General features: G+C 45.2%; 1 protein-coding gene across 4 annotated transcripts in view; it reads right to left on the reverse strand.

Annotated features, from left to right (window-relative positions):
- The window catches only part of lrp2a (low density lipoprotein receptor-related protein 2a), a 65,794-nt gene that overhangs the window by 36,556 nt on the left and 13,828 nt on the right, over nt 1-15,410 (reverse strand). For 2 of the 4 annotated variants that reach the window (XM_014164077.2, XM_014164081.2), the window contains exons 12-31: nt 14,453-14,676; nt 11,259-11,465; nt 10,895-11,097; nt 10,667-10,807; nt 10,288-10,491; nt 9,434-9,626; nt 8,498-8,623; nt 7,890-8,020; nt 7,460-7,597; nt 7,080-7,364; nt 6,653-6,892; nt 6,381-6,500; nt 6,045-6,161; nt 5,933-5,953; nt 5,223-5,603; nt 4,918-4,932; nt 4,297-4,545; nt 3,365-3,576; nt 3,068-3,252; nt 2,735-2,963 (exon numbers count right to left, since the gene is read on the reverse strand). In XM_014164077.2, the coding sequence (XP_014019552.1) occupies nt 2,735-2,963; nt 3,068-3,252; nt 3,365-3,576; nt 4,297-4,545; nt 4,918-4,932; nt 5,223-5,603; nt 5,933-5,953; nt 6,045-6,161; nt 6,381-6,500; nt 6,653-6,892; nt 7,080-7,364; nt 7,460-7,597; nt 7,890-8,020; nt 8,498-8,623; nt 9,434-9,626; nt 10,288-10,491; nt 10,667-10,807; nt 10,895-11,097; nt 11,259-11,465; nt 14,453-14,676 (3,621 nt within the window). The remainder of the gene's footprint in view (nt 1-2,734; nt 2,964-3,067; nt 3,253-3,364; nt 3,577-4,296; nt 4,546-4,917; nt 4,933-5,222; nt 5,604-5,932; nt 5,954-6,044; nt 6,162-6,380; nt 6,501-6,652; nt 6,893-7,079; nt 7,365-7,459; nt 7,598-7,889; nt 8,021-8,497; nt 8,624-9,433; nt 9,627-10,287; nt 10,492-10,666; nt 10,808-10,894; nt 11,098-11,258; nt 11,466-14,452; nt 14,677-15,410) is intronic. The other 2 variants (XM_014164082.2, XM_014164078.2) reach the window with 1 other exon arrangement.

The following is a 15,410-nucleotide window of genomic DNA, read 5'->3' on the forward strand; positions in this document are numbered from 1 at the left end:
CATTTTGTGGCAGAGAGTCTCCGTGGATTAGGCTACTCTCCACGCAGCCAGAGACAGTATCGCACTTACCCCCAAAAAATATATATTGGCTAGTGAAACGCACACTCGGCCCTCTGATTGGATCAGCAAACTGTCAATCAACACAGGTCGGGTGAGCTACAGTAGCGTAGTGAGAACGTTTTGCGGGGTCGAGAGTGTGAAACTGAATGAGAAAAATACATTTTAAAAAATCTGTGGTGTAAAGTACTTAAGTAAAAATACTTTAAAGTACTACTTAAGTAGTTTTTTGGGGGTATCTGTACTTTACTATACTATTTCTTTCACTTTTACTGCACTACATTCCTGAAGAAAAGAATGTACTTTATACTCCATACATTTGCCCTGACACCCAAAAGTATTCGTTACATTTTGAAGCAGGACAGGAATCTTGTCCAATCCACGCACGTATCAAGAAGAAATCCCTGGTCATCCCTACTGTATCTGATCTTACATTGATGTTTTTAATTTTTTTATTCTACCTTTAGTTAACTAGGCAAGTCAGTTAAGAACAAATTCTTATTTACAATGACGGCCTACACCAGCCAAACCCGGACAACGCTAGACCAATTGTGCGCCGCCCTATGGGACTCCCAATCACGGCCGGTTGTGATACAGCCTGGAATTGACCAAGGGTGTCTGTAGTGATGCCTCAAGTACTGAGATGCAGTGCCTTAGACCTCTGCGCCACTCTTGATACTTAAGTATATTTTAACAATTACATTTACTTTTGATACTTAAGTATATTTCAAACCAAACACCCCCCCCCCCCCTAGCGGCGCCACCCGGCGTACCACCTGGGCGAGTCTAAGGCATGGGAGCTGGACGAGCCGGCTGAGGCATGTCGTGGGAGCCTGCCGAGCCAACCGAGGCTTGTGATCCTCTCGAGCCAGCTGAGGCATGGGAGCTGGACGAGCCAGCTGAGGCATGGGAGCTGGACGAGCCAGCTGAGGCATGGGAGCCTGACAGGCCAGCTGAGGCATGGGAGCCTGACGAGCCAGCTGAGGCATGGGAGCCTGACGAGCCAGCTGAGGCATGGGAGCCTGACGAGCCAGCTGAGGCATCCCCGGTTGCTTCGGCAGCGGCACACGGACCCGACGTCACAAACAAAAACTAAAAAACTAAAACTCCCTGATGCTTCAAATTGTGGAGTCGGCATTCTGTAAGGACAGACGCTGGGAGACGAGAAGCAAGTACAGGGAGTGAATATTTAATGAAAAAACAGAAAGGAACCAAAACACGAACACCGTCTGGACAAGGGACACATAATGACATTAATGCTGACTAGGGAAAGAAACTGAGGAAGTGACCGATATAGGGGAGGTAATTAATAACGTGATGAATGCCAGGTGAGTCCGATGAAGCGCTGATGCGCGTAACAATGGTTACAGGTGTGCGTAATGATAAGCAGCCTGGCGACCTCGAGCACCAGAGAGGGGGAGCGGGAGCGGGAGCAGACGTGACAAAACATTTTTGGTGATCAAGAATATTAACTGTTTACTTTTCATGGTCACCTGCAATGGGGCATCAAGCAACAATTACTAGCATAGGCCTATTGGTCGTTTGGTATGTCAAAATTGCTTGAAATGTATAATTGAGTTATGAACCTTGCATTTGTTAATTATTAGATAATCAAAATGTGTTGTAGACAAAATAATGAATAGGGCTGTCTGGTAGCCTCAATAAATAGACAAAGATTTCGTGACCTTGGGACCATATGGTTCTATCAGCACTAAGCATAGTTCTGAGATATTGAGAGTCAGTTTTCACATCCCAGATGTCAGAACTGTTTTGTAGTGAATTCTTTTTTCATAACCCATTAAGGTCCTCACCTTAAAAGTACCTAAAGTACCTACAAACACTGTCTGCCATCTGCCCGGTACAGTTGAAACCGGGATTCATCCGTGAAGAGGGGGCATCGAAGGTGAGCATTTGCCCACTGAAGTCGTGTTACGCCGCCGAACTGCAGTCAGGTCAAGACCCTGGTGAGGACAACGAGCACGTAGATGAACTTCCCTGAGACGGTTTCTGGTAGTTTGTACAGAAATTCTTCAGTTGTGCAAACCCACAGTTTCGTCAGCTGTCTGGGTGGCTGGTCTTAGATGATCCCGCAGGTGAAGAAGCCGGATGTGGAGGTCCTAGGCTGGTGTGGTTACACGTGGTCTGCGGTTGTGAGGCCGGTTAGACGTACTGCCAAATTCTCTAAAACGATGTTGTAGGCAGCTTTTGGTAGAGAAATTAACATTACATTCTCTGGCAACCGCTGTGGTGGACTTTCCTGCAGTCAGCATGCCAATTGCACGCTCCATCAAAACTTGAGACATCTGTGGCACTGTGTTGTGTGACAGAATTGTACATTTTAGAGTGGCCTTTTATTGTCCCCAGCACCTGTGTAATGATCATGCTGTTTAATCAGCTTCTTGATATGCCACACCTGTCAGGTGGATGGATTATCTCGGCAAAGGAGAAATGCTCACTAACAGGGTTGTAAACAAATTTGAAAGAAATAACAGGGTTGTAAACAAACATTTGAGAGAAATACACTTTTTGTGCGCATGTAAAATTTCGGGGATTTTTTATTTCAGCTCATGAAACATGGGACCAACACTTTACATGTTGCAGTCATATTTTTGGTCATTATGTATCAATGATTTGATATCTATGTAAAGAATGTAAATAAAAAATGTAATTTGCTCACCAGATCGCTGGCCAGAACTTGTTTCCTGTTTTTGCCATTGTAATCACAGTAGTCAATAAAATCCAGGTAGGCATCCGCGAAGTAGAGCAGATTGTTGGGATAGTCAATGGTTAGGCCGTTGGGCCAGTACAGTTTGTTGCTTATGATGGTTGTCCTCATCTTCCCGTCCATACTGGCCTTCTCAATGCGAGGGTTCCTCCCCCAGTCTGTCCAGAACATGAGGTGAGCACTGCACAGTAGATTAACTGTTATAGTTACAGTCAATTACGCTGTTTTCATTCGTTACATTTTGAATTTCCACTGTGTACTCTACTCTCTAAAGATGAGCCTCACCTGTCCCTAGGGTCCAGCACAATGGCTCTGGGATTGGTCACATTCTCACTGACCAAGACAGTCCTGTGGGTGCCGTCCAGTTTGGACACCTCAATGGTCTCCAGAACGTAGTCAGTCCAGTATAGGTTCCTACCGACCCAGTCCACTGCCAGGCTCTCTGTCACTGTCACTCCACTGTCAAAAACCTGTCAAATCAACACACATATGTTTAACTTATTGGAGTTCATTCATTACCCTAGAGAATGTAGAAAACGTAGCATCTCTTTTGTGGGAAATGGAAGGGCATTCGGTACTCACCACAGCCCTGTCGCTGCCATTTTTGTGAGCGCTCCATATTCTGTCCTGGCTGGTGTCAGACCAGTACACCCGGTCAGTCACTGAGTCAAAGTCCAGCGCCACAATGTTTCGTCCATCCCGGACCAGCGAGCGGACCACATTGGGCTGAGTGGTTATGTCATCGGATACAATCTGATTTCGGCTGGCGACTAAAAGGAAAGCCTCACGTGAACCTGTAAACAAAAACTACTCTCTTTTCACCTGTGCATTACAATTCAAACAAGACTTCTCATCAGCTGTAGAAAATTCTTCCTTAAACTACAAAACAAGATAAGTTGAGCTCCTCAGGTATCTACAGCAGGGAATCAATGCAGCCTTGTTGGGAATAATGGCAGATTGAATTACAGGGCTTTTCAGCTGGTTATCTTTGAGGTAGATGGGCTCATGTCAGGCACACTGCTCATAAACAAGCCCTTTGTTGTTGATTATGTCCTAATTACCCGGAGAGAGAGTCAGTGAGTGACATATATGTTATTTGTCTTATCTGGGGAAATCAGAGTAGAGTGGGGAGAGAATGAAGAAGAGAGAGAGTGCATCCGCCCGGTGGTCTGGTGCCAACACCGGCTCCCTTCAGACCATTCATGTCCTGTCCTGTCTAGCCACTGGACAGTTTATCATGTCTGTGTGGGCCAATCAGATGCACTGCATATCCATCTCTGCCTGTCATCTAGGAGACTGGATTTAATCCACAGTGGGAGGATGTGTCTTATTTTGAAATTAGGCCAATTATGTTTAGAGGAAACATAACTGAGTATGTTGTGGACTAAATGGATTGGTCAAATCTATATGATGGATTGGTATGAAAATGTACGTAAATCGTTTCTAAGAGCACAAAATGGTAATGCGGCAGATGTCAATTCAACCCCCCCGCACACACACATCCTCCTCCTCACCTGAGACCTTGCATGTGCGTTGGTCAGCCTCCAGAGTGTATCCGTCGGAGCAGTGACAGCGAAAGGAGCCTCTCTCGTTGAAGCAATGCTGGCTACACAGGCCAGGGGGGCTACACTCGTCTATGTCATCACACGTCTTCGAGTCGTTACTCAGGTGGTAGCCCATGGGACACGTGCACTGGGCCCCAAACGGCCCCTGGATGCAGCCGTGGGTGCAACCTGCGTTGTTGTCAGTGCAGCTCTCCTGGTCTAGGACGGTAAAAAGAGGAGAGTCAATAAGAGATGGTAAGAAAATGAAACACCTTGGTGACACGTAACAGGTAATGTGGATACATTAACAAACTGAATGAAGGCACTACTGTAGCTAGCTGCTCAATCACAGTGCTACAAATAGCGCGTTCTACCCTAGAAAATATTTTGTGAATTTCATCAAAACACACCATTTGTACATTCTGAAACACATTTTCTACATTTGTAACTACAGACAAGAATTTCCCTTTATCCTTCAATTGTGTTTTGCACTATTCTACCCGTATTGAGTTGGTTAGTGTGGATGGCAGGTTTTGGGATGGATCAAAGCTACACGCGTGAGGTTTTACCAATGATTGAGGTTGTTCCTACCTGGTAAGGGCTCGTCTGAAAGCAGTGAGGAAGGCAAGAAAGGAAAATCATAGATCACTTTTAAGTTAATACAGACCAAATCAACACATGCATGATTTGAACACAAGATTCCACAAAAATTCCTCACAAACATTAACGCACTCAATTGGTTGTGACCAGAAATGCGGTGCAAAATATGTCAAGATTTCAAGTGACCAGTGAAACAAGAAAATTACAAAGGAAAATGTACAGAGAGTGCACTTCATTTTCGTAACATGACACTATTAGCATGCTGGCCTAAAAGGCAGAGAGAGATGGTGACTTACTGCAGAGCGGGGACTCGTCTGCACCATTGGGGCAGTCAGGATTGTTGTCACACACCCTGCTGATGTTGACACACATGCTGTGGCCCGGGCACTGCCACTGCCAGCTGGGGCAGCGGAAAGGTGGTGTGGGGCAGTCTCTCTCGTCACTCATGTCCCTACAGTCGTTGTCGCCGTCGCAGAGCCACCGTTGGTACACACAGTTGCCGTTGTCACAGCGGAACAGGGTGGTGGGGCAGGTGCGGAGGGGACAGACGTGGTGCTCGTCCGAGCCGTCCTCACAGTCCGGGTGACCGTCACACTCCCAGGTGGAGGGGATACAGCTGCCGTCCGACTGGCACTGGAACTCACTCTCATGGTGGCACATCCCTGGGGGTCTGGTGGCTGGGCACAGCAGGAGAAGGCAAGGTCAGACAGTGTAGTGAAGCGTGGCTGAAGCTCAGGGGGAAGCCTCAACAGAACCTCGGAGATGATGTCACTTCACTGAGAGTAATGCTCAAACTGCTGTGCTCTAAGACCCGTTGGTTGATCAACTCTGTATGTAGAAACTGATCCTTGTATTTTCTTCTTGTGACTCAAAACATTGAGTTGGTATACTTACAACAGCCATTGCATTTGTACTCTGTATCAAAACCCACTATTTGGACATTCTAGAACACACGTGACTACAGACAAAAAAAAAAGGTTTTACTAATGATTGAGGCTGTTCCTACCTGGTAAAGGCTCACGATCATCTGATAGCAGTGAGGAAGGCGAGAAAGGAGAATATATAAACGGATCATTACATTTTCTTGTAACTTTAAAAAAAAGAGCTTGAATACTTACGACAGCCAGACTCATCTGAGTGATCGCTACAGTCAAAGACCCCATCACAGCGGTAGTAGGAGTTGATACACTGATGTCCATTAGAACACTTGAACTCATAGAGAGTGCAGTTGTAAACTGAAACAAAAACAACAACAAAGGATGCCATTTAGAACATGCAAAGTCATTGTGTGTAGTGTTTAATACACATGGAATAAGATCAATGGGATAAGAGGCTAACGTGAGCTTACGGTATATTCAATTGGCTTGAAATTGTGTGGCGCTTGTTGTTGGTGCTGTCCAACTACGCAAGTTCCTAAATACAGTACAGTGCGGAAATAATACAGAGACACTCACTGCAGCCCTGTTCGTCAGCCCCATCCGTACAGTCTCTGTCACCATCACACACATAGCTGGGGCCTATACAGCGGTGGTCTGGGCACTGGAACTGTTCCGGGTGGCATGTACCACTGAGGTCTACCAACACAGAGAGACCAATGGAGCTAACAGTTAAATGCAACACATCCTGACTGACGGTCATTCTCAAAAAAGACACTCAACAACAGAGGGATTACTCCTATAGTAAATGTGCGAAAATAAAAAAAGTGATCCTCGACTAGGAGACTCACTGCAGTTGGCCTCGTCCGAGCCGTCTCCACAGTCGTTGTCCGTGTCGCACAGCCAGACGTGTGGGATACAGCGGTTGTTGGCACAGGTGAACTGGTTGGCCGCGCAGGTGCCAGGGGTCTGGGTGGGGCAGTCCTGCTCGTCACTGCTGTCAAAGCAGTCGTTGTGCCCGTCACAGTGCCATCCACTGGGCACACAGTGCTGGTTGGCACAGGTGAATGCCCTGGGTGAGCAGGTGGTGTCTGAGAAAGAAAAGTAAGGATTAATGAAACATCATTTTTTTGGCTACTTTTTAACACCGTAACAAGCCATTCTAAGTATACTAAAGTATACAAAATATAAGTATATTAAACATTATTACTAATGCCCCAATAAAGTGCCTTGAATGACAAACAGCATACTCCATTGAAACGTAATATAATGCATTACTATGAGCGCCGCCACAGTTGGCCTCATCACTGTTGTCATGGCAATCGTCAACGCCGTCGCATCTGTAGTTCTGAGGGACACATTTCCCATTGGTGCAGGAGAAGGAATTGGAACCGCACTGCAGCGTGGGGGGCTCGTTGGAAGGGTCCTCTACACACGTCTGCTGGCTGGGCGCCAGCTTCATGCCATACGGACAGCCACACACCCTCTGGGAGTCCGGCACCGGGAAGCAGAAATGGCTGCAGTCTCCATTAGGGTTAGTATTCCTATTGCAGAAGTTGGAACCTGAGAGGGGTAGTAAATGAATCCAGTGATGGCCACAGAGTTATCCTCCATCACATAAACACTGCGGCAGGGAAAACAAAGAAAGAGTTTCTCACCGGTCTGGGAGTTGTAGTTGAATGTTTTGACGTGCATGATGTGGCTGATTCCCCGCCTGATGATGACCATCTCTCCCCCGTCAGTCTTGCGCACCCGCACGATCCCACCCAGGCGCCAGTCAGTGAAATATGCATAACCTGGATGGGCCAAGCAGGAATGCTCATGAAACTGAGACCCGGCGTTGGGAATACCAGGGTACAACCTATGACATTAGCTATTTTATCTCTTATCATCACTGAACTAATGTTTGAGATGACACGGTAATTGCTCTCTCTAATGATCATCAATCAAGCTGGATGGACGGACGAGTAGTAATGAAATTCTAACGATGAAAGATTTTGTACAGTAACAAGGTAACTTTAATGCATCTGATGGAACAGTGTTGCATTCCATTCTTCGTGAATTTAAAAAAGGAGAAAATTGAATCACCTCCAAAGATGGTGAGACCAAAAGGATGTGAGATCTGAGTGATGCGCTCCAAAGACAGCCTGTTCTGTCCATCAAAGGTGCTGTGTTCGATCTTATCAAAGAAGGCATCCACCCAGTACAGGCGCATGGAGCTGGGGGGAGACAGGACGAGTAGAACAGACATTCTTAAACACTGTTGCACAAACATATTGTCAAGAGGAGGATTAGGGAAGATCAGTCTGATAAGAGGCTTAATGAGATCTTACAGACGTAGGATCTTAATTTGATCACTCTTTTGTTGCTGAGAATTTTGCTGGACAGCAGGAAATGCAGATGAGCATCGTGATTAACATAAATTCACTAAAAACCGCACTAACATATGGTTATATTAACAGTATTCCCCTTTTCATGCAGCCTCACTTTGACCAGCTAATAGCTTACAACTGATCAAGCAACGCACATAGTGTCACAATTTCTAAATGTAGTGACGAAGTCAATCCTATGCATCTGATTTGTTATGAATGAAATTGCTATTTGTTTTCTTGACTGAGTATTACTGGAAGATGAAGAATGGTGTATTGTGAGGCCATTCCTTTGGTCCTGCTAGGCTCTGGGGGCCATTGGCTCACCTCCAGTCGATAGCCAGGCCGTTGGGCCAGCCAAGAGTAGTGTTCACAATCGACAGAGCATGTGACCCATCACACCAGGCCCTCATAATCTTCGCTGGACGGTACCAGTCGGTCCAGAAAATATACCTGCCAAATAAAACATACACATTAACCAACACTCACATTTATATGGGAAAAGATCATAGTGTCATTTTCACCTCAACCGAAGTAGACTATGGCTTTAGTCTAGTCTTTTATGAACTGAGAAATATAGACAGTTTATTTCAGAGCTCCACAGGGCTTTTTCCGTTTAAGCCAAGTTCTTAGTGTTCACTACAATACCGGCCTTCATGCAGCACTAATCTAGGCTGTTGGACTCAGAGGCATTATGACTTTGAAGCTATTGGAAATGTCCCACTAGCACTAAATAAAGAGTCCTTTTATCAGGTTTGGGATTTAAAGTACGAACAATCTATGAATGGGTCGGTACCTCTCGCATTATACTAGGTGTGACTAGACACAACTGCTCAGTTTGCTAATGCTTTTTCATGTTCTTAAGAGGCAGGGATCCAGGATGAAAGCATGGGCCTCTGAGCCCTGCTGGTTCTGGCTAATGCCCTTACTAAATTGTGCATGCCCAGGACATTGGAGTACTTCACCGATTTCACACACTATCTTTGTCTCCCTTTGACATTCTATGGTCCTTTAAATGAATCTTAAACAAATATAATCCGATCCGCATTTATATTAATGAACTGAATAGAATCAAACGTTGGGATATTATGCTGTAAAAAACATGTATTCATCGGTAAAGTCAGCATTCTTCAAGCATCAACAAGATATATAACCCTATCGTGTCTGCTCTCCCTGCCTCTCTCTTGATTTTGTTGCAACATTAAGGCTGGAAGTGGCGCCAAGCCGCCACCCCCCCCCGAGCTCCAGCCAAGCTGTATTTACCCAATCACAGGGTGCACCACGATGGACCTTGGGTTGTTCAGGTTGCGTATGATGGCTCTCCTGGACTGATCGGCCACCTTCATGACTGAAATACTCCTGAAGCGCGGGTCCGTCCAGTAGAGGTTCTTTGAAATCCAGTCGAAAGCCAAGTCCTCCACGCCGTCCACTCTATTGGCAGCTAGCACCTCTCTGCCTGTGCAGATCAAAGCGGTGACACCGCCATTTAATACGGAGATGAAAGAGGAACACATTTAAGTAAATAGACTGTCAGCTTGCATTTGCGCTATGTAAACCTGATAGAGAAAACTAGGGCTGGTCAACCCTATGTTGCAAAAATAACACCACTGATCAGTACAGATTGTGGTTTCATTTTGTACTGTAATAACTTTACCACATTAGTAACTTATTTTACATGGAAGTTGGAAGATAAATATTAAATCTTCTACAACTTGTATTAATTATGTTCCCAGTGTTTGTTTTATCACATTCTGGAGCCTGACTTTGAGCTGTTACGTGAGAGTTTCACTGCTGTCCTTGCTCCTGCCTGTTCCCTCCCTCCCTCTCCCCCTCCCTCCCCCACTGCACTCCCCGGCTCCATAAGGCACTCCCCTAACTGCCGGTATAAGCTTGGCTGGATCACATGCTTGAGCTCTCTGCTTGAAAGGATATATGTAGGGATGTAACCATGGTTACAAAAAAGTATTTCCTCACATTCTAAAAATGAAAAAAAGCATTCAGTAATAATGAACTACAAATTCAGTTCTAAAAATATATTTCACAGAAAATTCGGTGTTTGATTCTAATATACAGTATCGAGTCATCAATCCAATCAAATAAATGTAGGATGCTCTCACCGGTGCCATCCACTTTCTGCTTGTAGATGATGTCTTTGGCCGTGTCTGAGAAGAAGATGGCATCGTCCTCTGCGCTGAAGTCCACCCCAACGAAGTAGGAGGGCGTTCCAGTGACAGGAAGGATGACATCCTCCTGAGAGGACAGGTTGAAGGGGATGCCTCGGACAGCCAGCTGGCTGGAGAAGAGAAGGAACTGCCTCACCGCTAGTGAGTGAGAAGAAGACATCCACCATGAACCTCCAGATCTTCTACCTCATATTTCACACCACATGGGCACTCACAGTATAAAGGACACATATAAAGGACACAGCACATTGAAGTGTACCAAGTCCAATGTTAATAGGGAAAAAGCGAAACGAGGTTTGTGTGTTGGCCTTACCAACACATCTCTTGCCATCAGCATGCAGGTCGTAGCCCATGCGACACCTGCAGCGGTAGCCCAGGCCTTGGTTGTCTGACCTGTGGCTTAGAATACAGATCTGCTCACAGCCGTCCCTGTCTACCCCGCAAGGGTTAGCCACTGTGAACACAACACACGCTCAGTCACTGATAGAACATTCAGAAGTGGGGAAGATCAGCGGCGTGGTTGTACCCGTGACATGCTTACCATATGGTTGCCTCAGTTGGTGTACCACTTGCACTCCATGTGGGGTCTGAGATGTGGTGTAGACCACCTGAGGGTTTGTGTCACTGAACTTGTTGGCTTTCATCACGGCCATCTTGGTCCAGTCAGTGAAATACACAGTGTGCTCAAACAGACTGATGCCAAAGGGATGGGGGATCACAGCACCTCCATGGACCACTGTTTTCCTGAAAGGTGGAGACAATACCCTGAGCAGACTGTACATTTTCCATTGTGAGAGACAGGGAAACGGCATTGTTTTGACTTCTTACATATGGTCTCTCCAGACATTTGGCCAAAAAACATCACACTTGAGCTCTTTCATAAGGAACATATCTGGTATGCTTACCTATGAAGCCCATCATATGTGGTGGTTTCAATATAGTCGTAGCGGCTGTCGACCCAGTAGACTCGCTTGGCATCAATATCCAGTGTGATCCCTGCTGGCCAGCCCAATTTAGTCCTGATGATCCCATAGCGATTGGTGCCATCCATGTAAGCCCGCTCCAAACCTGGCTCTCCATTCAGAGAGTCCCAGTCTGAGAAGAACAGGAACCTGTGAAGAAAATGTATTTTGGCTTAGTTAGGTACAGGTTACCAGCACAGTACATTGCCCAAATATTGTCAAAGACTCCAGCCACCTAAGCCACAGAATGTTCTTTCTGCTACCGGATTTGGCAAGTAGTACCAGTGCACCAAGTCGAGAACCAACAGGACCCTGAACAGCTTCTACCCCCAAGCCACAAGACAAGACTGCTAAATAGCTAATGAAATGGCTACCCAGACTACCTGCATGGACCCTTTCTTGCACTAACTCTCTTGCACACACACACTGGACTCTACCTACATATACTTAATTACACTTATACCCTAACATACACACACACGCTACAGTTGAAGTCGGAAGTTTACATATACTTAGGTTGGAGTCATTAAAACTCGTTTTTCAACCACTCCACAAATTTCTTGTAAGCAAATTATTACTTGTGCATGACACAAGTAATTTTTCCAACAACTGTTTACAGACAGATTATTTCACTTATAATTCACTGTATCACAATTCCAGTGGGTCAGAAGTTTACATACACTAAGTTGATTGTGCCTTTAAACAGCTTGGAAAATTCCAGAAAATGACGAAATGGCTTTAGAAGCAATTTCCAAACGCCTGAAGTTAACACGTTCATTTGTACAAACAATAGTACGTAAGTATAAACACCATGGACTACGCAGCCGTCATACCGCTCAGGAAGGAGATGCGTTCTGTCTCCTAGAGATGAACGTACTTTGGTGCGAAAAGTGCAAATCAATCCCAGAACAACAGCAAAGGACCTTTTGAAAATGCTGGAGGAAACAGGTACAAAAGTATCTATATCCACAGTAAAACGAGTCCTATATCAACATAACCTGATAGGCCGCTAAGCAAGGAAGAAGCCACTGCTCCAAAACTGCCATAAAAAAGCCAGACTACGGTTTGCAACTGCACATGGTGACAAAGATCATACTTTTTGGAGAAATGTCCTCTGGTCTGATGAAACAAAAATAGGATTGTTTAGCCATAATGACCATCGTTATGTTTGGAGGAAAAAGGGGGGATGCTTGCAAGCTGAAGAACACCATCTCAACCGTGAAGCACAGGGGTGGCAGCATCATGTTGTGGGGATGCTTTGCTGCAGGAGGGACTGGTGCACTTCACAAAATAGATGACATCATGAAGAATGAAAATTATGTGGATATATTGAAGCAACATCTCAAGACATCCGTCAGGAAGTTAAAGCTTGGTCGCAAATGGGTCTTCCAAATGGACAATGACCCCAAGCATACTTGCAAGCAAAGTTATGGAAAAATGGCTTAAGGACAACAAAGTCAAGTTATTGGAGCGGCCATCACAAAGCCCTGACCTCAAACCTATAGAAAATGTGTGGGCAGAACTGAAAAAGCGTGTGCGAGCAAGGAGGCCTACAAACCTAACTCAGTTACACCAGCTCTGTCAGGAGGAATGGGCCAAAATTCACCCAACTTATTGTGGGAAGCTTGTGGAAGGCTACCCGAAACGTTTGACCCAAGTTAAACAATTTAAAGGCAATGCTACCAAATACTCATTGAGTGTATGTCAACTTCTGACCCACTGAGAATGTGATGAAATAAATAAAAGCTGAAATAAATCATTCTCTCTACTATTATTCTGACATTTTACATTCCACAATAAAGTGGTGATCCTAACTGACCTAAGACAGGGATTTTTTACTAGGAGTTTAAATTAAATGTATTTGGCTAAGGTGTATGTAAACTTCCGACTTCAACTGTACCTACGCCCACACAAACAAAACATGCACACACATGCATACTGATGCCACACACTCACACACACACCTCGTACCCCTGCATATCGACTTGGTACTGGTACTCCCTGTATATAGCCATGTTATTTTCTACTCCCTAAATACACTGTGTACAAAACATTAGGAACACCTTCCTAACATTGAGTTGCACCCACTTTTGCCCTCAGAACACACTCAATTTGTCGTGGCATGGACAAGGTGTCGAAAGCGTTCCACAGGGATGCTGGCCCATGTTGACTCCAATGCTTCTCATAGTTGTGTCAAGTTGGCTGGATGTCCTTTGGGTGATGGCCCATTCTTGATTCACACGGGAAACTGTTGACGTGAAAAACTCAGCAGCGTTGCAGTTCTTGACACAAACCGGTACGCCTGGCACCTACTACCATACCCTGTTCAAAGGCACTTAAATCCATGTCTGAATTGTCTCAAGGCTTAAAAATCCTTCTTTAACCTGTCTCCTCACTTGGATTTATCAAGTGACATCAATAAGGGATCATAGCTTTCACCTGGATTCACCTGGTCAGTCTGTCATGGAAAGAGCAGGTGTTCTTAATGTTTTGTATACTCTGTGTATAGCCATGATATTTTTTGTCTTTATTTTTTTTCGTTCACTGTGTGTCCTCGTTTCACTATTTAAATTTTTCATTTGATTTTTTTAAACTCTGCATTGTTGAAAAAGTACCCGTAAGTAAGCATTTCACTGTTAGTCTACACCTGTTGTCTACGAAGCATGTGACAAATACAATTTGATTTATGTACTGGATGCAATATTGACCATTGGTAACCTGGATTCCATAGCAACAAAGTTATTCATCCTTTTAGCTATAAAACGACCAAGACTGCAACTCAACAAAAGGTGATACATAAGCGGATTTCCTTTTTTAATTGAATTTGAAACAGACACATCCTCCACTGTCTTTGTTCCCGGTCTTACAGGTAGGCCAGCCCTAAATCCCACCGAGGTAGAACAAGTGTGTACATTTAGCATCACTTCCCAATTCACCTGGCCCAGGCTCCACTCTGGAACTGCACTATTGGATTACAATGAGGCTCATCACTTTTAATACTGCTCACTAATCCGCCAGGAAAATCTGCAAATCGAACACACTCATTACTCCCTATTGGTACAGCATGAGAGAGAGACAGATAGATAGAGGGATGGAGGATGGAGGGATGGAGGATAGGGGAGGTCTGGTCGACTCACCCCACAGTTGGGTCCACGGCCAGCCCTCTGGGGTTTCCCAGATTCTCTGCGATCAGCGTCACCCGGTTATTCCCGTCAAAGTCCACCATGTCAATCCGGTTGACGCTGGCCTCCACCACATACAGCTTATTGTTCACCCAGTCCACGGCTAGGTTCTCTGGGTAGTCAACTGATACATTTAAAATCACCTGCATATTGGAACCGTCCATATCCACCGAAAACACCTGGCCACAAAAGAAAGCATTGTTGCTAAGAGATTAGCTCTTTGGTGGTTAAGGCTCCGGAAATTCATGGACATATAAAGAAAAAAGAGACAGTCCGAGAAACAGGGACGAGGATATGTCAACATAATACCTCAACATGAGAAGGAAATTACTGTCATTAAGGCTGGGCTTTGGTTGCTTGTCTGACTTCCATCTTGTCTGTCTAGTAGCATTTGAGCAGTGCTGTCGGATAGTATTCTGAAACCTCTACCCTACTGATTCCAAGATGGCACCAGTTTCTCAGGCTTGAAGCCTTGGCACCTCGGAAGGGATAGTGCTCTTTACAACTCTGGCTCGTTTGAAACAAGACCCAGACGTCTAAAAAGCAGGATTTTCAGCTGACCTGTTTAAAGAGAAACTGAATATGTGGAAGTAGCCTGCTAGTTTAACCTTCCTAGTACGTTCACATGGCCTGTTTGTGGTCCCCGCAATTTAAATACGCTGACATTCCGCCATGGAGGTGACTGATCTACACAGATACCCCACTGCTGGTATGTCCCCGCTTTTCAGCCTCATGGCTGGGGTTCAAACCATACAGAAGCCAAGTTGCTGAACAAAGCCCTTTGAGCTGGCCAAAGAATGCATATAACAGGGTGGACTCGTTGAAAACAAATACTGCACGATTACTTTGAACACGATTGGGTTACAAAAATTACACTGAGCTATGCGAACATCATACCAGCATATCAGACAGT

Source organism: Salmo salar, chromosome ssa21, assembly GCF_905237065.1.
Source record: "Salmo salar chromosome ssa21, Ssal_v3.1, whole genome shotgun sequence".
Lineage (NCBI taxonomy): Eukaryota > Metazoa > Chordata > Actinopteri > Salmoniformes > Salmonidae > Salmo > Salmo salar.